The sequence below is a fragment of the Schistocerca cancellata genome, chromosome 1, assembly GCF_023864275.1.
Source record: "Schistocerca cancellata isolate TAMUIC-IGC-003103 chromosome 1, iqSchCanc2.1, whole genome shotgun sequence".
Taxonomy (NCBI): Eukaryota; Metazoa; Arthropoda; class Insecta; order Orthoptera; family Acrididae; genus Schistocerca; species Schistocerca cancellata.
Window position 1 is genome coordinate 468,612,491 of NC_064626.1, and position 24,907 is coordinate 468,637,397.

At 44.8% G+C, this 24,907-nt stretch overlaps 1 protein-coding gene and 1 long non-coding RNA gene across 2 annotated transcripts in view; both read left to right on the forward strand.

Annotated features, from left to right (window-relative positions):
• Positions 1–18,112, forward strand: part of LOC126161659 (uncharacterized) — a 98,404-nt gene extending 80,292 nt beyond the window's left edge. The window contains exons 2-3 of the long non-coding RNA XR_007534941.1: positions 10,533–10,623; positions 18,032–18,112. This is a non-coding gene — a long non-coding RNA (uncharacterized LOC126161659). The remainder of the gene's footprint in view (positions 1–10,532; positions 10,624–18,031) is intronic.
• LOC126183416 (serine/threonine-protein kinase Nek8-like) overlaps positions 18,113–24,907 on the forward strand; it is a gene marked incomplete at its 5' end in the record, with an annotated part of 65,897 nt that continues 59,102 nt past the window's right edge. The window contains one exon of the mRNA XM_049925413.1: positions 18,113–18,202. Within this exon, the coding sequence (XP_049781370.1) occupies positions 18,113–18,202 (90 nt within the window). The remainder of the gene's footprint in view (positions 18,203–24,907) is intronic.

Sequence of the window (24,907 nt, forward strand, 5' to 3'; positions counted from 1 at the left end):
ATAACTTCCACTTTTGATTCAGTTAAGTCCATTCCACCTCCTACCCCCTCCTCTTCCCAGCCCCGACATATTAACCCCACACCTTCTGCCTCACCCTCACTCTCCCACTCCCCCTCCCCATCAGTACCCATACCCACCCCTTAGAGCTCCCTTCCAGGACTTGTCTTCCCGGCATCTCCCTGAAAGGCGATCTTCAGCTACACATCCGCCGCACAATCCACAGCTGGTGGGTGCCAAGATTGCCAGGTGTAATTCCGTGCCCGACCTCGCTGCAGTCCACCTGTCTCTTCCTTCACAAGAGAAGAACCAGAAACACAAGAACTAGGGCAAGTCCCCTCTGGTACCCCCTGAGGTGCCGCCTTCCCCTCCTCCAGCTGATGAACCAACGGTCTGACCCCACCTACACTCCTGGAAATTGAAATAAGAACACCGTGAATTCATTGTCCCAGGAAGGGGAAACTTTATTGACACATTCCTGGGGTCAGATACATCACATGATCACACTGACAGAACCACAGGCACATAGACACAGGCAACAGAGCATGCACAATGTCGGCACTAGTACAGTGTATATCCACCTTTCGCAGCAATGCAGGCTGCTATTCTCCCGTGGAGACGATCGTAGAGATGCTGGATGTAGTCCTGTGGAACGGCTTGCCATGCCATTTCCACCTGGCGCCTCAGTTGGACCAGCGTTCATGCTGGACATGCAGACCGCGTGAGACGACGCTTCATCCAGTCCCAAACATGCTCAATGGGGGACTGATCCGGAGATCTTGCTGGCCAGGGTAGTTGACTTACACCTTCTAGAGCATGTTGGGTGGCACGGGATACATGCAGACGTGCATTGTCCTGTTGGAACAGCAAGTTCCCTTGCCGGTCTAGGAATGGTAGAACGATGGGTTCGATGACGGTTTGGATGTACCGTGCACTATTCAGTGTCCCCTCAACGATCAACAGTGGTGTATGGCCAGTGTAGGAGATCGCTCCCCACACCATGATGCCGAGTGTTGGCCCTGTGTGCCTCGGTCGTATGCAGTCCTGATTGTGGCGCTCACCTGCACGGCGCCAAACACGCATACGACCATCATTGGCACCAAGGCAGAAGTGACTCTCATCGCTGAAGACGACACGTCTCCATTCGTCCCTCCATTCACGCCTGTCGCGACACCACTGGAGGCGGGCTGCACGATGTTGGGGCGTGAGCGGAAGACGGCCTAACGGTGTGCGGGACCGTAGCCCAGCTTCATGGAGACGGTTGCGAATGGTCCTCGCCGATACCCCAGGAGCAACAGTGTCCCTAATTTGGTGGGAAGTGGCGGTGCGGTCCCCTACGGCACTGCGTAGGATCCTACGGTCTTGGCGTGCATCCGTGCGTCGCTGCGGTCCGGTCCCAGGTCGACGGGCACGTGCACCTTCCGCCGACCACTGGCGACAACATCGATGTACTGTGGAGACCTCACGCCCCACGTGTTGAGCAATTCGGCGGTACGTCCACCCGGCCTCCCGCATGCCCACTATACGCCCTCGCTCAAAGTCCGTCAACTGCACATACGGTTCACGTCCACGCTGTCGCGGCATGCTACCAGTGTTAAAGACTGCGATGGAGCTCCGTATGCCATGGCAAACTGGCTGACACTGACGGCGGCGGTGCACAAATGCTGCGCAGCTAGCGCCATTCGACGGCCAACACCGCGGTTCCTGGTGTGTCCGGTGTGCCGTGCGTGTGATCATTGCTTGTACAGCCCTCTCGCAGTGTCCGGAGCAAGTATGGTGGGTCTGACACACCGGTGTCAATGTGTTCTTTTTTCCATTTCCAGGAGTGTATATGGACATTACCCCATCCTTATCGGTGATGGATGGCGACTAGGCGGCATGACAAGCTCCGGTCCATTCGCTTCCCATTTGTACTTCAGTGGAATTGTAATGATTATTTACGTCACCTCCCGGAGTTGCAGCCCCTTCTTTCCTCCTACTATGCTGCTTGCATTGCTCTCCAGGAGACCCATTTTGTCAATTCTTACTCACCCACCTTTCGTAGGTTCCATGCTTTCTGTCGAAACCGAATTGGTCCCTTTTGGGCTTCTGGTGGTGTTTGCACCTTGGTCCGCAAGAACATTGTTAGTAAATGGGTCCCCCTCCACACCACTCTGGAAGCAGATTGCTGTCAGGGTCTATCTGGCCACTCCAATCACAATCTGTAATCTCTACCTCCTACCTGACAGGCTGCCCGTATCCCTTGCCCTAACCACCTTTCTTCAACATCTCCCTTCTCCCTTCCTGCTTCTAGGGGATTTTAATGCCGCTCAACCCTGTATGGGGTAGTCACGCGACTACTGCACTGGGCAGGACAGTTGAAGCTGTTCTGGCAGGGCTTGACCTCTGTCTCCTAAACCCCAGCGCTCCCACACACTTTAGTGTGGCACACGGCACTTTCTCTGCCATTGACCCCTCCATCTGCAGTCCCGGCGTTCTTCCCTCCGTTCAGTGGGGTGTCCACAATGAATTATGTGACAGCAATCATTACTCGATTGTTTTAACCTTCCTTCAGTATATCTTGCTCCGTCACCCTCCCAGGTGGGCCTTCTCTAAGGCTGATTGGGGTGCCTTCACCTCTGCTACCATCCCCCCTGTACTACCACACAGTAGTATTAATGAGTCTACACAGACTGACTGCCGCCATTCTTTCTGCAGCTGTTTCAGCCCTCCCTTCTTCTTTGGGCGTCCCCCCGTCAGAAGATGGTCCCTTGATGGACTGCGAAAATTGCTACGGCCATAAGACTCGTGCTGTGCTCTTCAACGCTTCAAGTGGCACCCTTCTAGTGCTCTCCTTCTAGTCTTTAAACATTTCTGCACCCAGGTCCGTTACCTAATCAAGGTTTCAGAAACGGATTTGCTGGGAACGATAAGTGGCTGCCATAGGACCGTACACCCCCTTTTCACAAGTCTGGGCGAAACTCAGGCGAATTTTTGGCCATCGTCCTCCCACTGGCGTTGCAGGAATTTCTGTGCATGGTGTTGTCCTTACCCATCCGGTCTTTGTCGCAGAATATTTCACTCAACACTTTGCCCAAGCCTCTGCATCGACTCAGTAACCGCCCACATTCCTCCTCCTTAAAGAGCGCTCGAAACGACTGCCTTTGTATGTCGTTTCTTGCTCCTTGGAGCGTTATAATGCCCCATTTAGCGAGTGGGAATTCGCCAGCGCTCTCGCCCTTTGTCCAGACATGGCTCCTGGGCCGGATTGGATACATAACCAAATGCTCCAACACTTATCAATGGCTAGCCACCGTTGTATACTGACCCTTTTCAACTGTCTGTGGAGTGGGGGGTATTTCCTACCCAGTGCCAGGAAACCATTGTTATTCCGGTGTTGAAGCCTGGGAAGCCACCTCTAGAGTTGGATAGCTACCATCCAATTAGCCTTACCAGCACCCTCTGCAAGCACCTTGAATGCCTGGCGAGTCAACGGCTGTTTTGGATCCTTTAATCCAGCGACCTTTTGTTTGCCGACTCAAGGTGGTTTTCGCTGTGGCTGCTCTATGCTGGATAACTTGATTCACTTGGAGTCTGCTATCCAGTTGGCTTTTGCCCATCAGCAACACCTTATTTCAGTTTTCTTTGACCTGCATAAAGCCTACAACACCACCTGGCGCCACCACATCCTCACCACCCTTCACAAATGGGGCCTTCATGTCGCTCTGCCTGTTTTTATCCGTAACCTTCTTTCTTGTCGCTCTTTCCAAGTCCAAGTTGGTTCCTCCTACAGCACTTCTCATCGGCAAGAAAATGGGGTTCCACAGGGTTCTGTCCCTCTCTTTCTTGTCGCCATTAATGGACTGGTGGTGGCTGCTGGTTCGACAGTATCCCCCTCTTTGTATGCTGACGATTTTTGTATCTACGTCGCTTCATCCGTCATGGGCGCTGCAGAACGCCGTCTACAGGGGTCAATCTACCAGGCACAATCTTGGGAGATCTCCCATGGCTTTCAGTTTTCGGTGACCAAGTCGTATGTCATGCATTTCTACCATCACTGTACAGTCCATCCCCATCTGGACCTGTTCCTCGATGGCCAATTCCTCGAGGTGGTGGACACCCATCGCTTCTTGGATCTGGTCCTTTGCCAGCTGCACATTGGCCATACTTGGCTGACGCATGGTTATCTCCTCCGTCGTGAGGAACCCCATCTTTGTCATTGTGGATCAATGTTGACTGTAGTTCACCTCTTACTAGACTGTCCCGACCTAGCCGCCCTGCGACGGACTTTCAGCTTTCTGACTCGCTGCCCCTGGTGTTAGGTGACAATGTCTCAGTGGCTGATCTAGTTTTAAGATTTCTTCGTGATGGGGGATTTTATCGCTTTATTTAAGGATGGGTGGAGGGGATGGCAGGCCGTCTTGCTTCCCCCTTTACCTCGATTGGACTGGCTTCGACTGAGCTTGGTGGTTCACCCCCGCCCTCTGCCTTCCCAACCCTTTTTTTATTGCTCGGTTTACACTAGCAAGTTATTGCAGCAATTTACATCCGCGGAGGAACTTGCCGCGCGATTTGCGAGTGTAAACATGTCGCCAAGACGACTTGAGACTGTAGCAATTTATTGCGGAAGTGAGTTGCACACGTTTCCGCTTCCAGTGTAAACACCACGCAAGAATTATCTGCAAGTAACTTGCAGCCTTTAGGATTTATTTCTATTTCCTGCAAGTAAGCAGCGCAAGTTATAGTAAGCATGTCGTCTGCATAACACTCATATTTAACATTTTACTTAATGTGGTGACTTAATTTTATGCAACCATCTTACGTATTATAAGCAAACAAATTTCAGAAATGGAGAAGAAACGGGAATGGATGAAGCAGGATACAGAACATTTTTTTGAAGCCGTGGAGAGCTACCCCGAAATACGGAACGTGCGTAACCGAGACTTTAAGGATAGAGTGAAGAAGATGAGCGCATTAAATGAAATCTCGTCGATTTCGACACATCTATAAAAGAAGTACATAGAAAGTAGCATAACTTGAAGACACAACCCCTTTGCCACGTGTTGTTTTAGGAGTCTAGAAAAAGACGATGTTTAATTATTACGTGTTCTATTTACTTAGCTTGTCACTTTCCATTTTATGAGCATTAGAAGAAAAAAAACATTTTTATAAGCATATCATTCTGTAAAATGCAGTTTATTTCAATACAAATTTAATTTCATTGTTGTGTTTTCACATACCTTCAAATAATTTTCCCTTTTCATGACGTTAAAAATGGCTCTACATACATCGGGTACGATCAGAGAAATCGTGCTGACGGGAATATGAAACAAGTATATTACGGACTGGTATGAGTCTCCTACAAAGAAAAGATTTCAAAATTCAAACTTTTTTGGTTGTATGTTTCACATAAATAAATGAAATGGCTATTTTATTCGTAGCTCACCGGTAGCTATAAATCATAGTGACTAGCAAACGTTCTTTTGCTGAAATAGCTGTACCGAAGTTTGTGTCTCGTTTTGATATGAGGGGCGCTATTAACATCAACAAATATTCCAGATCATTTGAGGACATTCTGCAAAGGTTTTCAAAAGTATCCATGCTCTCGATACTAAGTTCTTGCAAAAGGCACCAATTTGCAATGTTCTCATTATCTACTCTCTAACCCAAATACTTTACTTTTTCACGTTTTGCATTACAATTACAAGAGCTGCAGCATATCTCACCCGCCTACTTGTCATTTTACACTTCGGCTCACACTCGTAGTGGTACTGAAAGCATATGTAAACAGTATCAGCAAGATGTTGACGCAAGTTTCTTGCCAAAGAACTTGTGGAAGAATCTTGCTTAATTCTTGCGCTGCTGTGTAAACACAGCTACAAGAGGCTAGCAATAACTTGCAGCAATAACCTCTGCAAGCGACTTGCTAGTGTAAACCCAGCTTATGTGGTCTGTTTTATCTTAAGTGTGTATCTTGTCTACCTGTGCTTTTTCCTTCATGCCCCTGTCATTAGTCACTTTCTTTCCCTCCTCTCTTCTTCCGCCTTCATCCTTCTTCTCTGTCAATAATTCGTAATTTTATGGCCCTTGTAGTTCCCTCTTATAGTGTGAAGTTTTATCAGTTTTAGTTATTCCAAGGACAGAGGGACTGATGACCGCTTAGTTTGGTCCCTTCTCCAATCCAACCAACCAATCTATCTGGGTGGTGAGCACAATGAGAATTGCGTTTCATTAGATGTTTGCAAGTATTGCCATTCACGTACAGATCCGTAGTCAGAATGTCCCATTTTGCCATTTAGATTCTCCTTCGTGAGAATGTCTAGGAATAGTAGGCATCCGTTTTCTTCCATCTCCGTAGTGAACCTGACATTGTGTATGCTGTTATGGTAACACAGGATTCTACATCTACATTTATACTCCGCAAGCCACCCAACGGTGTGTGGCGGAGGGCACTTTACGTGCCACTGTCATTACCTCCCTTTCCTGTTCCAGTCGCGTATGGTTCGCGGGAAGAACGACTGTCTGAAAGCCTCTGTGCGCGCTCTAATCTCTCTAATTTTACATTCGTGATCTCCTCGGGAGGTATAAGTAGGGGGAAGCAATATATTCGATACCTCATCCAGAAACGCACCCTCTCGAAACCTGGCGAGCAAGCTACACCGCGATGCAGAGCGCCTCTCTTGCAGAGTCTGCCACTTGAGTTTGTTAAACATCTCCGTAACGCTATCACGGTTACCAAATAACCCTGTGACGAAACGCGCCGCTCTTCTTTGGATCTTCTCTATCTCCTCCGTCAACCCGATCTGGTGCGGATCCCACACTGATGAACAGTACTCAAGTATAGGTCGAACGAGTGTTTTGTAAGCCACCTCCTTTGTTGATGGACTACATTTTCTAAGGACTCTCCCAATGAATCTCAACCTGGTACCCGCCTTACCAACAATTAATTTTATATGATCATTCCACTTCAAATCGTTCCGCACGCATACTCTCAGATATTTTACAGAAGTAACTGCTACCAGTGTTTGTTCCGCTATCATATAATCATACAATAAAGGATCCTTCTTTCTATGTATTCTCAATACATTACATTTGTCTATGTTAAGGGTCAGTTGCCACTCCCTGCACCAAGTGCCTATCCGCTGCAAATCTTCCTGCATTTCGCTACAATTTTCTAATGCTGCAACTTCTCTGTATACTACAGCATCATCCGCGAAAAGCCGCATGGAACTTCCGACACTATCTACTAGGTCATTTATATATATTGTGAAAAGCAATGGTCCCATAACACTCCCCTGTGGCACGCCAGAGGTTACTTTAACGTCTGTAGACGTCTCTCCGTTGATAACAACATGCTGTGTTCTGTTTGCTAAAAACTCTTCAATCCAGCCACACAGCTGGTCTGATATTCCGTAGGCTCTTACTTTGTTTATCAGGCGACAGTGCGGAACTGTATCGAACGCCTTCCGGAAGTCAAGAAAAATAGCATCTACCTGGGAGCCTGTATCTAATATTTTCTGGGTCTCATGAACAAATAGAGCGAGTTGGGTCTCACACGATCGCTGTTTCCGGAATCCATGTTGATTCCTACATAGTAGATTCTGAGTTTCCAAAAACGACATGATACTCCAGCAAAAAACATGTTCTAAAATTCTACAACAGATCGACGTCAGAGATATAGGTCTATAGTTTTGCGCATCTGCTCGACGACCCTTCTTGAAGACTGGGACTACCTGTGCTCTTTTCCAATCATTTGGAACCTTCCGTTCCTCTAGAGACTTGCGGTACACGGCTGTTACAAGGGGGGCAAGTTCTTTCGCGTACTCTGTGTAGACTCGAATTGGTATCCCGTCAGGTCCAGTGGACTTTCCTCTGTTGAGTGATTCCAGTTGCTTTTCTATTCCTTGGACACTTATTTCGATGTCAGCCATTTTTTCGTTGGTGCGAGGATTTAGAGAAGGAACTGCAGTGCGGTCTTCCCCTGTGAAACAGCTTTGGAAAAAGGTGTTTAGTATTTCAGCTTTACGCTTGTCATCCTCTGTTTCAATGCCATCATCATCCCGGAGTGTCTGGACATGCTGTTTCGAGCCACTTACTGATTTAACGTAAGACCAGAACTTCCTAGGATTTTCTGTCAAGTCGGTACCTAGTATTTTACTTTCGAATTCACTAAACGCTTCACGCATAGCCCTCCTTACGCTAACTTTGACATCGTTTAGCTTCTGTTTGTCTGAGAGGTTTTGGCTGCGTTTAAATTTGGAGTGAAGCTCTCTTTGCTTTCGCAGTAATTTCCTAACTTTGTTGTTGTACCACGGTGGGTTTTTCCCGTCCCTCACAGTTTTACTCGGCACGTACCTGTCTAAAACGCATTTTACGATTGCCTTGAACTTTTTCCATAAACACAACATTGTCAGTGTCGGAACAGAAATTTTCGTTTTGATCTGTTAGGTAGTCTGAAATCTGCCTTCTATTACTCTTGCTAAACAGATAAACCTTCCTCCCTTTTTTTATATTCCTATTAACTTCCATATTCAGGGATGCTGCAACGGCCTTATGATCACTGATTCCCTGTTCTGCGCTTACAGAGTCGAAAAGTTCGGGTCTGTTTATCAGTAGGTCCAAGATGTTATCTCCACGAGTCGGTTCTCTGTTTAATTGCTCGAGGTAATTTTCGGATAGTGCACTCAGTATAATGTCACTCGATGCTCTGTCCCTACCACCCGTCCTAAACATCTGAGTGTCCCAGTCTATATCTGGTAAATTGAAATCTCCACCTAAGACTATAACATGCTGAGAAAATTTATGTGAAATGTATTCCAAATTTTCTCTCAGCTGTTCTGCCACTAATGCTGCTGAGTCGGGGGTCGGTAAAAGGAGCCAATTATTAACCTAGCTCGGTTGTTGAGTGCAACCAAATATCTGAAAGACCGATTTTGGCATCATGTGTACGGTTTCGAAAGCTGTTGCCTTGAAGTGTTAAATATGTAGATTAGGAATCCCCAGCACTAGAAGAGATCACATGACTACTTCGTCTGTCTGTTCATAGAACTTTCCACCAATTGGAAGAAGGTGGTTATGAGTATGTGTGTATTGAAGCAGTTTCACCTGTCACTGTCAAAGTGACTCGTTAGTAGTACCATGGAATCTTCTGGCTGCACTTGTGTAAAGAGACACGTGACATCGAAGCTGATTGTCACCATTGTCCATAAGTATCTCTTGAATTTTTTTCAGAACTGGTAGAGTTCTTGCAGTTGTGTGGTCAGTGACCCACGAGATGTTTTAGTAGCCGTGCCAGATGTTTAGGTAGGTTATACATTGCCAGATTTATAGTGTTCATTATCAATGTAATGGAACACTCTTTCTGTATATCTGGGAAACCATAAAGCTATGGTGGCAGCAGCGGTTTGTGGGACAGCACTTTGACGATATCCTTGTCTAGGCCTGAGTTATTGACGAGTGACATGATCTTCCTTGCCACAGCTGGTGTAGGGTCCTTTCACTTGCTTGTACTCTTATGCCAAATCCGGTTGTAGTATCACGCTCTTCTGTCAATAGTGATCTAATTGTAACAACACTCTCACATCGCCTTTGTCATCCGCAAGGACGACTGTGTCACTGTCCTCACAGACGCCATCTATAGCCGTGAATTCTGCCTCTGAGACGTTATTCTTCAGTATTTTGTTTTTGTGAAGGATCCTGCAGGTCTCCCTTCTAACGTCTTCGCTGGTTTCATATGGTAGCCCAAAGACAGCTTGCTCGATGCTGCTGCTGATTTCAGTTTTAGGTCATATTTTTGGAACAAGTGTAAAATGCAGACCTAATGACAGAACAGATATTGTCGCCTTATCCAGTTCCTTTCTAGTGATACGGATAACTAACTACGGTGGCGACCATCTGCGTCAATGACAGCCTGGAACCACACTAGAGATACCATTTCAAAATTATTCGCAACACTCCTCGAATGACAGACCATGGAATGTTCAGCTTTTGTGACACAGCTCGTGAACTGCTTGAAGATCGCACATTGCGGCCAGCATTATCAGCCTTGGCAAAAGTAGCTTCAACAGTTTGTGGTGCAATTGTCAGACGGCCTCTCGCAGGAGCAATTCCCAAATCGTCAGTTAATTCGAACTTCCGAATCATGTTCTGCAGCCTCAGTGCGGAAAAATTATCTCACCGCATTCCTTTAATGCTTAGATACTTGCAGCTGTGTTTTTGATAAAAAAAAAAGAAGCTTTACGAGTAAAGTCCTGTTCGCCTTGTCTAGACCCAAGCTGGCTGACTGCAACTGTAATGCAGACTGATGCTTCTTTCAATCTTTCGTCGCCGTACCAGTACAATCGCGTAATGGCAAATCATGACACTATCGTAGCTATGAAGTTGGGTACCCATACAGTAATCAGCTTCCCGTCTACATTGCATCAAGTTGCGGAAGTGTAATTGTAACCACCCTCTATCTTAGCGAAACCTTAAAACTGAGGTTGACAGCGCAATATGAATTAGAGTAATTTGGATATCTGCAAGACTCTCTGTTACGTCCCATTTTATTGTTTCAGAGCAGTGCATCTCTGCGAGAGGCGTTCAGATGGCCAGCAGGTGGTCGTGAAGCATGTATCCATCTCGCAGATGACTGACAGCGAAATGGCGGTAAGTCTCCCTGCGACGCCAGTTTCGCACACTTCTCGTCGTAAGCCACATGGTTTCTTTGCTAGAGTATAGACCAGAGGGTCCCAAACTTTTCTTGCCTCGTAGACTACATGCCAATTTTTTTATTCTGGGTAAACCCTCTGCTTTTCATACATTGAATTTTTACAAATTCATAAATTTCAAATTTGTTTTTGATAGCTGATGCAGTGCCGCTGGCTTTTGTAGGTTTAACTATAAAAGTATCGAATAGAAAACTTAGTGTTAATTTTTATACATTTATTAATTTAAATGACACAAAATTCAAATTTAATAAAATTGATCCAAAAATGCTTTTAGTGGGAGGAAATTTTTTGTTTGGCTTCAGTTTAGTTATACTGAAACCGGAACCACCTCGTTCAGTGAGTTCCAAGTTTTTTTTAAGAAGACTGGTAACGGTGCTGAGAGCCCTTTCCCAGATGTTTAAAGATATAGCTATCAAAAACTTTCTCGCGATAGTCCATAATACAGTATAAGTAACAGGTACCTCTCTCTGAAGGCAGAATCGCCTGTATCCTTTTTTACCGTAAGTTACTCGTTAGAGCTTATTTCGATCATTTCTTCTTGTAATACTACAGGGATACGGTCCCAGACTCCTACAGTCGTCAGGACACAGCTGGGCGAGATGAGGTGGTGAGGTTCTAATTATGCTCGAACGCCAAGGAAAAATAGTTATCAATAACACATTTGTTAGGTGAGATACAGGACTGCCTTACAGTACATCGGTTCCTTCAATACTACGGTACTAATGGAGCAAAACCATCCTCAGACATAGTCAAAACTCCGGACATTTAAATGTTGGACGTAGGTTGAAACGAAGTCGTCTAAGGAGTGTGTGTCTGACTAATTGGGGAAACTGGGAAAATTCGCGCCGCCCAATGTTGGGCTTCATTAGTTTAATTCTGACAGGAGAAGCTTAAATGATGGCCTTCGTTTTTGTCAGATTTAAACTGTGCATTGTAACTGCAAGTTAGCTTCATTAAATTAAGTAAACAAATCCGTTAAATAAGGAATGTCCGATTCCTACTTCATTAAATTTTCTTTTAAAATTGGATCTTTCACATACAAAAACTATAAAACAGTCGCAAAAAGTGAGAAAAACCTTGTGCCAGGGATGCTGATGTGGGTGATCGTCCATCCCCATCCGCTCGTAGCATCAATTGTACGGATGACCACGCTGCTTCCCCTAGAGTTTGCCCTATTTTTAAAGATGAACGAATTATACAGGAAATCTGAGTGAAGAAAAAGGTGTCTACCTTTGCTGCTCGTAAATTATTCCCCAGTAGAAAACCCAATGTGCTCCCAGTGCGCAAATATAGCACTGTCCTCGCCTCTCCTCGACTTACTAAGGAGGTAGCCACACAGACTTGCGATCTCACATTTAGTGCCACGCTCATCAGATTGGCCAACCCAAATATCGCTCGTTCCACCTCTCCACTATCACCTGCTCACTCTGACTCAACCTTCGTCGGCTCCTGCTAAATCACAGGCCCCAAAATTGGACGCCCTGACTCCCAAAAAAGAGCCTACTGGTGAAAATTTTTTACGTACCCAGACCTCACAACCATCAACTCCTCCGTCATCTCAACGTCCTGCTTCCAAGGAAACTCTTAAGAAGCAGTTCCTCTCCTCCACCACGGCGTCTCTCTCCTACAGCGCCACCCAGCGGTAGCCACCTTCGGCCATCTTTTGTGTCGCCAGCATGCATCACTGGTGGCTGGTCAACCAGCCGATCACTGGTGGCAGGAGATGCCCGCGACCAACCCATGGATCAGGATCTTCTGGCGCTGGCTGAATGCCATTCCACGCCATCGGCTACCGCCTCTCAGCGGTTGCTAAGTTGACGGCAACCATGGTGAGATTTTTCCTTTTTTCGTCCACCCTTTGTGAATTATCCATTGGAATATTTGCGGAATTCGCTCCAATCGGGATGAACTCTGTCCTCTTACGATCCTACTCCCCATTCATTTTCTGTCTTCGGGAAACAAAGCTATGTCCCCATGATCTTCCCTCATTTCCAATCGTCCGATTTGATCTCCTCTCTGTTGCTGGCATCCCGGCACATGGGGAATTATGATTCTTCTCCGTGATACTATCCATTATCGCCCAGTCACTTTACACAGTTTCTACCAAGCTGTCGCTGTACATCTTTCCCTCTCTGGATTCACCTTCTCTCTTTGTACCATATACATTCTATCGTCCACACCAATGGCAAGAGCCGATTTCATCTCCTTGGTCAGTTCCCAACCCCCTATTTGTTGGTGGTGGACTTAAACGCCCGCCGTCTGCTTTGGGGATCTCCACATCCTTATCAGAGAGGCTCCCTATTGACTGACCTCTTCCACCAAGCGGATCGTGTTTGCCTCAACAGTTGGGAACCTGCATTTTTGTCTGCCTCCACGTTAACTTACTCTCATTTAGACCTTTCGGTCTGTACTGTTTGGCTAGCTCGGCACTTTGAATGGTTTGCTCTTGCTGATAGATACTTGAGTGATCATTTTCCATGGGTCCTTCGATTACAACCACAACTGCCATCTATGTGCCCAAGCCGATTAGACACTTTCCTCCTCCCTAGCAACATTTGATGACAGTCAATTTCCTAGGATCGACGATCAGGTCACTCGTGTTACGGAAGTTATTCTTGCAGCCCAGGAACGTTCAATACCTCGTACCTTCCCTTTGCCCCAGCGTCCCCCAATTCAGTGGTGAAACAAGGCATCCCGTGACGCAATACGCAAGGGGAGGCGTGCTCTTCGTGTTGTCGATCATCCTACGTTGGCCAACTCTATCTGCTATAAGCAGTTAAGTGCACGATGCCAATGCATCATACGTAATAGCAAGAAGGCAAGGTAGGATTTCTTTACCAGCTCCTTCAATACCTTCACTCCCTCATCAGTTGTTTCGAATCGAATCAGACGGCACGTCCAGTTTTTCCCTGATGTGCAGGGTACCATTGTGGACCCAGTAGAAATCTCTAACTCAATGGGTCAACACTTTGCTGAGATTTCGAGCTCTTTTAATTACCCACCAGCCTTTATCTTGAAGAAACGGGTAATGGGAGAGCGACCTCTTGATTTTTCTTCTCAAAATGGCGAAAGATATAATGCAGTTTCTTCTCTGTGCTGAAACCAGCCATGCACTCTCCTCCTCTCGCTCTTCTGCTCCGGGACTAGATGGTACCCACGTCCAAATGTTGCTGCATCTATCATACCTTGGTCTGTGCTACCTCCTTCGCATTTGTTATAGACTTTGGGACGACAGTACCTTTCTCAGAAGATGGCGGGAAGCTATGGTCATTCCTGTTTGGAAACCTGGAAAGGACAAACACCTCCCCTCCAGCTATCACCCAATCTCTCTCACGATTATTGTTTGTAAGGTTTTTGGAGCATATCGTAAACTGCTGTTTAGGCTGGTGGCTGGAGTCCTGAAACCTTGTAACAACTTTCCGAAAGTATCGTTCCACAGCTGACGATCTTGGTGTTCTCTCCACTTAATATCATGAACAAGTTTCTCAGGAAACGGCAAATGGTAGCTATATTTTTTGATCTGGAGAGGGCATACGATATCTGTTGGAGGACAGGCGTCCTCCACATACTGTTCTCTTTGCCTTTGCCGATCTCCAGCGCGTTTTATGTCATCGTGTTGTTCGTTATGGCACACGCATTGGTCTGCACTTCAGAATAATAAATTACCAGACATAAAACCTCTTCCCTGTGCTTGGACCTCTTCCTTCCGGCCTCATCGTCGGGTGGAGATAATTTTAACTAGACTCCGGATTGGGCACTGTCCTTTTAGCCATCTACAGCTTTCAAGTCGCGATCATCCCCCGCTTTGTCCCCATGCTCTCAGTCGTGAATAATGAGACACCTTTTACTTCAGTGTCCCTATTTTAATCCGCTATGAACCTGTTTACAGCTATTGCCTGATATATCTTCCCTTTTAGCAGATGACGCGTCCTTGTGTTTGTAATTGTTAGTGAGATGACATCGAAGATCTCTTCGGGGAAAAACAACCCCCTTCAATGGCACTTTTGTAAGATTTTCTTTCGTTTTTAGTTCCTCTCCTTCTTGAGTTGTGCTCCCATTGCTGCTGATTAAAATTCCTATTTTCACCCTTTTCTAAGCCACAGAATGGGCGCCTATGACCATAGCTGTTTTGCGCCCTAAAACCATAAAAAAGAATGATAAAATTAGGATCGTCATACAGCACCAAGACCCGCTGACGCTTTCATGTAAGAATTTCATACATTTGGAGGCATCACTCAAGGAAACAGACGGCAACACTACACAGGGATCCAGGCTTAAATGTAGCGTGTTAGCGTTCTTGTTTCAAGAGATATGCTATGAAATCAATGGATCTGAGATAGACAGTACATAAAATGTTGGCATAACGCTAACCCTTAAAACATGTCGCTGTGTCACTCACGGATTTGAATGGTTTAGAAAATGGGAGTTGGTTCGTAGATGACCCAAAGAATAGAACAGTTGCAGAGTACAAATGATTTACTGCATGCATACCTCTAAAAATGCTTATGGGCTACTTTGAGGACATGAGGCAGATTATTATAAATGTTAAACAGGAACTCATTCTGGTACGGAGTGCGACAGATAATAGCTCATACCTTCGAGGAGCTCAAGAGAAGAATAATATGATCACAATCAGCAAGATAATATGGTAGTGGTAGTGAGTGAGGGCCTATGTGTAGTGCTACTCCGGGCTGGTGTGCGTAAATGGCGAAGATACATTCGAAAACGATCTCAGATTGCCACATCGAATGTACCAAAGTTTTTTTATTGTTGTGGCCAACAGTGAAGAAGCCGGCAATGATATAAATTTTGCGCAAGTTCACAAAACCTTACGGCATTTCCGAATCGGCTGTATTCCGTATAAACATTTCAGTAACATCGTCAGAATCTCTAGACGTGTGCACATGTTTTGATTCTCAAAGAAAGGGATATAAATTAAATCGGAAATTTACAAAATTTGACGAGTGTAACAAAAACTTAATGTGATACAACAACAGAGAAGAGTATCCTTCAGCTACAGAAATGCAGGGTGATCTCCGCGAAAAAATTAATTACTTTTGTTCAGAGAACTCAGTTCCTTGTCTTCTCTACACACTTCGTTTTTGATTCAGAAGGTGTTCTGACAGTCAAAAAATTTTAATGGAATGCAGAGACATTGTATCAGCAAGAACGAAGTTTTGTGTAAAATGCACTTATTGCGTGCTGAAGACAATCGATAGTCTTGTAGTGTACCTCGAAAAAACCTTGATTTTCACAAAACCACATGCAAAAATATATTTTACTCGACTTCAGTGGAAATATTGGCCTGAAAGTACCTACAGTTACTTGTTATAGCGTATATCGGCGATTTGGGAGATCAGTGCAGTGTCGAAGGATCAGAAAGAGGAGCAAATTAAAAATTTTCGTGAGGCAGGTAATATTCCGGACCGTATTAAGGTGAGCCTTGGAACTAAAATCCTGGCGGCGGTATACAAGCAATCGCTCGTTGCCACGCACGGCGTTACTCGTAAATAAAATGCGTTCATACGTGACGCAATTATCTAATGATGTCTTACATGTTACCAAAATTAATTTCATGGTTTTCTTAACAACTTTCTCGCTGGGACTTTCTATAGGGTGCAACAGAACGCAAATTCGATCAGCGACATTTTTCGTTACACAGGCGGAAGAGTTTCACACTTCTTACGGTATTTTTTTCTTTTAATCTTGGAATAGTTTGATTTCACAATAAAATATGTACTACAGGCATCTATAAACTCTGAAATTGTTCATATATTGTTTTCAATCCAAATGACAGTGGTTCTGTTTTGACTTGAGTTGAAATAAAAAATATTTTTCTTCAAAATTTATTGTAATGTAGTTTTTACTTTTTTAGTAGAAGCTGGCAAGAATTTTTTTGCAAAGCGCTCCATCATATTGTAAGCTACAAACGGACATCTAATATTTTTTCAGTATTTTTGCAAACGTGTGAAACTATCGCTAACTGGCAAAGCTGTAGGGAGGTCAGATGACATTGAGATGCTTGTTTTTCTGACGCCCGCTGTAGGTTCTTGTTTCGCAGAAGGTGCCTAAAGTTTAAACACACGCGTAGTTGCAACTACATCTCATTATAGCAGATACAATTAAGGAAGAAAAATACTCAGTTCAAAATTACATCACTCTTTAATATTTCGTAAATCAATAATTTTTGTGTTGTTACACATGATCTTTTGACGATATCCGCCTGACGATATCCGCCTGACGATATCCGCCTGTCACAAGGAATCCGAAACACCTTTAAAACCGCAAACAAAGTTAGGTGAACAGAGACAATGACAAAGATGAAGTCCTCGACCTCGCAACCACCGCTGCGAAACATTTTATCGTTTTCCCTCAACTCATACGTTTTACCTTTGTTAGGACACCAGCTACAAGTAGTTCAAATGGCTCTGAGCACTATGGGACTTAACTTCTGAGGTCATCAGTCCTCCTAGAACTTAGAACTACTTAAACCTAACTAATCTAAGGACATCACACACATCCATGCCCCAGGCAGGATTCGAACCTGCGACCGTAGCGGTCGCGCGGTTCCAGACTGTAGCGCCTAGGACCGCTCGGCCACTCCGGTCGGCGACACCAGCTACAGTTGACTTAATAATAGACAATTTTACATTATTTTTCATGTGACAAATTATTTAATATCTCTGCCTACAATTATTAACATTACATTCTTTTCCGAATATCGCATTTTTCATGTGAAAATCATGTTTATTTTTGTTATCTCTTTTTAAGTTTGACATGAATTTTTCAGTTTTAAAGGGCTTTAACGCATACCCACTTTTTCATTAGTTTCTCATTTCCGCCAGCCATGTTCAGTTTGCCCTCTTTTTTAATTAAAAGCCTACAATTTATAGAGAAATTGCAAATTTATATTGCATAAACCATCAAGTCGGTCGTACCTGCATATTTTTCCTCGCATTATTAAACTGCACATTTGTGGGAAGGACTTTCAAAATGAAGCAAATACTTCGTTTTTTGTGCCTAAAAATTTTATCAAATTTCAGAAAAGTACACGCAACAGCCAAAATCTTGAGAAGGCAAGCGTTTATTACAGTATAAAGTAGTTCACTATCCCAATGTGTATTATACTATACTAGTTTGAGTCATTTAAATTTCAAAATGCGGTTGCGGGTTACCTAAAACAGCACGAGTATTAACTGTCTGCCAGTTTCTATTGGGACGTGATTGCGCGTACAGGCAGCACTTTCACCACCAATGTGTTTACTGGAACGAGGTGGAATGTTGCTGTCCGTTTGCCGCTAGCAGCCAGTGTTGGTGATAAGGCCGGTGGGATTTGGTGTTTGCAGGCGAGCTGCACGGAGGTGCGTGTGCTGTCGATGGTGCAGCACCCTCTGGTCGTGCGCTACCTGGACAGCGTGGTGCAGGAGGACGCCCTGCACATAGTCATGGAGTACCTGCCGGGGGGCACGCTACGGGACTTCCTGCGAGCGCGCGATGGCCGTCTGCTGCCGCAGCAGGTACCGCACTCGGCACCTACATCTCTGCTCTGCATTATATATACTAAGACTTCGGTCATGTCCGAAAGAACAGGTACCATCTTAGTATATATATATAGTTAAGGCTCACCGGCCACTTGACCATCTTCTTCTGTGCGAATGCACAAACAGTGCCCGAACTCTTACGGGAATCGGCAACGCGCCGCGAGTAATGAGTAATAATGGGCGGGGGCACTACGAATGTAGTGCGGGACAAAACGTTGAGAATGTGGGTTTCGCGGGAGGCGTGCCAGAGATAAACCCTGCAGTCGCGCTATCCTCTGTGTCCTCGGTGGCTCAGATGGATAGAGCGTCCGCCATGTAAGCAGGAGATCCCGGGTTCGAATCCCGGTCGGGGCACACGTTTTCATGTGTCCCCGTTGACGTATGTCAACGCCTGTAAGCAGCTAAGGGTGTTCATTTCATTGTAATTTCATTCTGCTCTTCAAATCACTCTAAACTGCGTGGCAGGGGGAACTTCCTACTATATCGCTTATTAGGGCTTCTTCCTGTTCCAGGTGTGCGAAGGGTGTTTTATAAGCAATGAAACACCTTTTTTTCTGAAAGCAAGTTGGTTTTATTCAGGATTCCTGTACACCGTATTATTACCAACCTTTTTGGCTACAAAACTCTGCTTTTCACTATAATCTCTCTTAAATGCGATGGCCTTACGCCACCTTATTGGGAGGACCTGTATGCCTGCACGCTACCACTCTACTAGTCGACATGGGAGCCGACGCGTTGCTACATCGATAACCATCCCATCATCCACGTAGTACTTCCTGTGGAGAGTATCCTTCTTTGGGCCGACCAGGTGGAAGTCGAAAGTGAGAGATCTGGGCTGTAGGATGGGTGAGAAAGACCAGTCCACTGAAGTTTTGTGAGCTCCTCTTAGGTGCACAAACTTGTGAGGCCTTGCAATATCATGAAGAAGGAAAAGTTCATTTCCACTTTTGTAGCGATGAACACATTGGAAGTGTTTCATCAGTTTCCTGATGGCGGCGTAAACACTTAAGAGTTGATCTTGGCACCGTGAGAGGATGTCAGACGGAAGAACACCTTTAGAGTCCCACAAGACCATCACCTTGACTTTACAGGCCGATAGTGCAGCTTTTGAACTTTTTCCTTGGAGGAGAGATGGTGTGGCGTTACTCCCTGGATTTCCATTTTGTTTCCAGTTCGAAGTGACGAACTCGTGTTTGGCAAAAAATTGTCACAATCAACCACATAATGCTCAAGCAATTCTGCACAGATGGTCCTTCGTTGATTTTTTCTTTTTTTCCGTCTTCTGCTGGGTGGCAAGGAACCCAGTGGCACACGTCTTTGAGTACCCTAACTCATGGACAAGTGTGTCGGCACCATAGTGCGCGCAGAATATTGTGGGCAGTAGATACACAGGCAGTAGTCCATGTGTGGTGGTGGGGGCTGCGGCCAAGTACTATAGGGAAAATGCTGAGTGTTGGAGAGGAAGTGCCGTTCTAAACTAAAGCCTGCACTCACATTTTATGTAAATATTAAGTGGGGGCTCTTTGTGCCAACATTTGTGTGTTGACCATTCAGAGTGATCTGTCACCTCTTCTTTACGTAGTCTCTGTATAAGAACAATTTCGCCGAAAACGCGGCGATTTATTTTTGCCTGGTTTGTTAACCATTTGTGACTTTCACAGAAGTGTCACACTTGGGGAATTTTGAGTAAAACTTACACATTTCTCTTGTTGCCATGTTAAAGTTTGCTTCTTTCGCCAAAACTCAGCGAAGTTTACACAGTCTCGCCTCACTAATATGTTGCACAAACGCAACTGCAGAGAATTCTGATACAGTGGTTTAATTTTATTAAGTGAGGAACTGAGGAAAAGTTAGGTCAGCATCCCGGAACTGAGGGAAAGTTAGGTCAGCATCTTATGAAAAAAGTCATCTTTGGTGCAAAATAAATGTGCAGCGAATCCACTTACGTTGTTCCAAAACCCATAGCATTGCTCATTTCACTAGCTATCGATGGCCCTTAAAAATTACATTCTTTTTTGGAAAGTCTGTAGTTGGTGGAATACGTGATAGATAATTAAGTTTTGCATAATAACCATACGACAGAATACTCTCCTCTTTGTGTGTTATCAGTTGTCAAATTCTCATTTTGATATCTCAAACCGTTTATGAAGTATGAGGATATTTCACCATGACTTTATCGTTGGCGCAGTGTGATCGCAAATGAGTGCGCTACGTAAGATCAATTTTATCGAGATTGGTGACAGACGGAGACCTCCACCCAAGTCTACAGAAATTTTGTACGCAGTAACATAGTATGAAATATGCACCAATCGCAAAATCATAGCGACCGCTATTTTTCATTGCAAGCTTTTTCCAGTTTCGCGCAGTGTCTTACTTCCGACCCAAATATCACAATAACTATGACCATTAACGAAATGATGGGAACATCATAATGAACCTGACATGTAAAGCTACAAGTAAAGCAAAAATGAACTTTTTTCCAAATAATTTCTGTAAAATCGTTTCAGAAAGATTGCAGCGTGTGCGCGTCGATTCTGTCATTGTCGACCGGGCGAAAGGTGGCAAAAGCTTGTCGGTCTCTCCTACTGAACAAACGAATGAACTCGTCCAGCACTTAGACGGAAACTGGCCACTGTGGATCGGCCACCGTATACTGCGTGACCTATACCAACAGACGCACCCATTTGTGCAGTGAGGTGTTTGTGACTGTCGATCACCTTGAATGGGAGTGTCAGCACATTACAACAGTGCACTAGTTACAGCTGTGCGCAGCCAGCTGGCGCACAGATCAGACTGGTTTTTGTAACCTTGTTCCGATATTGACAGACACCTCGTCCAATGACTCACTTTGCTTTTGTTTACTACCATGTCTCTGTAAACATTGTGCAAGCGCCTATGAACATGTGCGATCCTCTTGCTTGGAACGCATCTCTATTACAGACACTATTTTAAAGGCTACACGTAGCGCCACCACCTATGACGCAAAACTATAACGGCTGAAGTGGGAACATCCCACAACAAATTTCGGATTCTTTTCAACCTCAATTGGCCGAGAAAAAAGTGTTGCACTGCATATTGAACGCCACCGTATGTTCCTAGATTCTTCACTTAAAAGCTGATCCTCGAAACTTTGCAGTTAGGCTTTCACAGGATAGTTTACGTCTGTCTAAATGTCTCTCCCAGTTCAGTTTCTTCAGCATCTCTACGACTCTCTCCCACGGCTCAAACAAACTATTGAAAATTCGTGCTGCCCTTCTCGGTATTTGTTCAATATCCCACTTTAGTCTTACTTGGTGCAAGCCCCACACTCATGGGTAGTATTCTAGGACGGGCTGCACGAGTTTTTGTAAGCAATCTCTCTTGTAGGCTGATTGCATTTCTCAAATATCTTGCTAATGAAACAGTCTGTTATCTACTTTATCTACAAATGAGCCTGTGTGTGAGTTCTATTTCATAACCCTACAAATTGTTGCAGCGAGGTATTTGTATGATAAGATTGATTCCAATTGGACCCATTGTTATTGCAGTCACAGATACTGTCTGCACCTTCTGTCTACTCAGACCTTCATCCAGCTTCCAGTTGGCCATAAGCACAAGGTACTCCCATTTCACCCTTCCTCCTCCAACTTTCATCAGTTCAGACACTTGAAGACTGTCCTTTGCCTCTAAATCATTACTCCATGATCTGTCAAGGAAATTAAGAATATAATTAAATTCCTCAAAACCAAAAACGCTCATGGAAATGTTAATACTGCATGTAAAGTACTAATCATAGGCTTTAGGATTAAAGGAGACAACTCACCAAAATGCAAAAGCATTGATTAAACGAAACAAACAAAAGGAAGAAAAAGACTTGCTAGCTTTTGGAGTTGTCCTTTGATGGGCAAGAGTAAATGGCATGCACACACACTGTCTATGCCCCTACATGGTGCCAGCTAGACTAACAGTGCTAATGCTATTTTGCAGCAAGTGGACTGGTTTGGCGAGGGTAGTGCGGGAGGGATGGGTAGAGTGAGAGGGAGCAGAAAGAGGGACTGGCAGTGGATGGCTGGGAGGGAGGTAGCTGGTTTGGTGGCTAGGAATGTGGGAGTGAGGGGTGGCAGATATATGGGATAGCACAGTTGCAGTGGAGTGGGAAGTGGCACACGCTGAAGGTGACATTGGGACGTGAGTTGGGAGTGCATGACAGGATGGAGGAAGGTGAAGCTGTTGGGTGGGAGGTCCAGGAACTGTAGGTTACCTGAGATTGAGGCCAGGCTGGTAATGGGAGCAGAGGACGAATTATAAGGATAAGTCCCATCTATGTAGTTTGGTGAAGCTGTCAGATGGAAGAATTCAGTTGACTTCGGTTGAGAGGTTGCCATTGAAATTTAGAACTTTGTGTTCAGCTGCATGTTGTGCCACTGGGTGGCCAAGAACCTCTGACCACCTGGTGGCATGTTTAGTTTAAGGGGTGGCTTGACGCCCTTCCTGTAGCCATCCCGTTAACCCAACTGTGTGTGTGTGTGTGTGTGTGTGTGTGTGTGTAGTGTTGTTCATGTGAAAGTGAGGGAAAGTTTTCTAAATGTTTGAAAGTTGTGTAACTGAAGCAGGACTTGCGGACCAGCTTGGTACTCATATAGTGGAATGTGGGAAACCACCTAGAAATCACATCAAGTCTGTCTGGCAACATGACCCTCGTCATCAGTCCACCAGGAGGTGGCAATATGAATATCGGCCATGTTAACCATACTAGTATCCTAGGGAGAAAAATTAAAGATACCTGTAGGACTGTTGACACTGGGCTTAGCAGTAGGTTAATGAGTTAGTAGCTCAGTGGATAGGATGCCAAACGAATAGACCAAATGTGCAGGAATCAATCCCTAACCACTCCAAAGATTTTTTGGTAATTTCTTATTTCTTTCACCTCCAGGAATGACTTGTTTCAAACCAACTTCCAGGTTGAGGACAACTTTACTTTCTAAGGCTGCCATAGTCTGCCTGTTGCTTTGGTTCTCCATTTTTGTCATACTGGCATTAAATTAAATGCCCATCAAAAGCGACACCAAAGTACTTTGTCATGATTTTTCAGTTGATACCACTACCCAGGATGTTTTATTTGTTCAAAGACCATGAGGAGAGGGCATCTCAGTGTGACAAATGGTTGGCTCTTTGTCGCATTGAAGGTAACCCTCCACTTGAACACCCAAGATATCATTTGGGCTAGTGTATACACCACGTAAGTGGAAATTCGGGCATCATGAAGTGAGCAGGCAGACGAGTTGGTGGTACTACTGTGTTGTGGGACTCCCACTTGGATTGAATCTCTGACTACAGGCCACCCTTTGTCTGCAAGTGAAAGCTTGTGTCTTTCAAGCATATCATCAGCAGATGCATGTATGAATTTAACAGTAGGTCCCGATGCCACTTTGAGTCAAAAGTTCTTATGGTGATGGTGATGATTGTCCCTCTGACATATTCTCAGTGCTCAGCTCTACCACTTTACTGACAGGCCTCAAAAACAGAAGTGTTGTGGCACTTCCTTTTCTGAAGCAAAGTTGCTCTTGCGGCAGTAAAAAATCATTTTGATGGGCCACTGGAGTACTTGTGGTACAGACTTCAAAGATCTTAGGCAGTGCGAAAAACAGTCCTCCTTCAGCAAGCAAAGGTCTTTACTAATGTAAGGTATGATCAATATCTCAGCACATGCTTGTGTACTTCCATAGAGGTTTTGTGCAGATGATGCTGTTAAAGCAAGTACCAAATTCTGTATGACAAAAGCTAGCATATTCTGAAGCATTCTAGCATATTTATTAATAGGGATTGGCCATCAGTGTTTTTTTTATGTTTAGCGTTTAAAGTTACACTTTTACTTAGTCTGTTGTGATTTGACATACTCCTCTGCCTCAATGTGGGATGCCAGGAATGATTGATTACTGTCACTTACTGGTTGTTGCTGTTATTCACCAGTCAACCATAAGAGTTAAATTTACAGTGAATCTAGCACAGAGCATCCCTTCAGTTACCACTTCACCATCCAAAAGAAGTTGTGGAATACTCACTGTACAACTCTCTCCCTGCAGTCATCACCCAGAGAGTGACTAAGCTGCCTGCCAATGTCCAGTTTCTATTTCCATCCTCAGCTGTTTAGATTTAGCAATTGCCCGGTTCTTGTTTTCCACTCAAGATGAGCAAGAGCCAAGAGATGAGACGGGAATTGGCATTGTTGACCTGTGACAGTAGGAGAGAGGACTATCCCAATGCCACTGCTTAAACTGCTACCAAATCACAGTTAATGACACAACAATGTTGCATCTTTATTAACTGCTTCTCAATCATCTGCTCAAACGTTTGACAGTAAAAGTTGGTTGCAGTATATATACCATTTTACATAATGCATATAGATCTAAGAGCCTGGATGACAACCAAAAATGTCAGTAAGATCACAAGGGCATGGCCAGAGGACAGTGTATTTCACATGCTAAAGACCAGGAGATATTTTAGGTCTTCGACAATCAGTGCCAAGGACATTTGTCCTTCATCCATTGTTGGAGAAGTGGATCAGATGATGAGGGTCAGATCAGTGGGTTGTAGCAGTCTTCTTCGTCTGTATTTGGTAATACTCAGCATACAGACAGCATGCTTAATGTTAATCACATGTGTCAAAGAATTTGCTTAGGAAGAAAATATAGCATTAGAAGA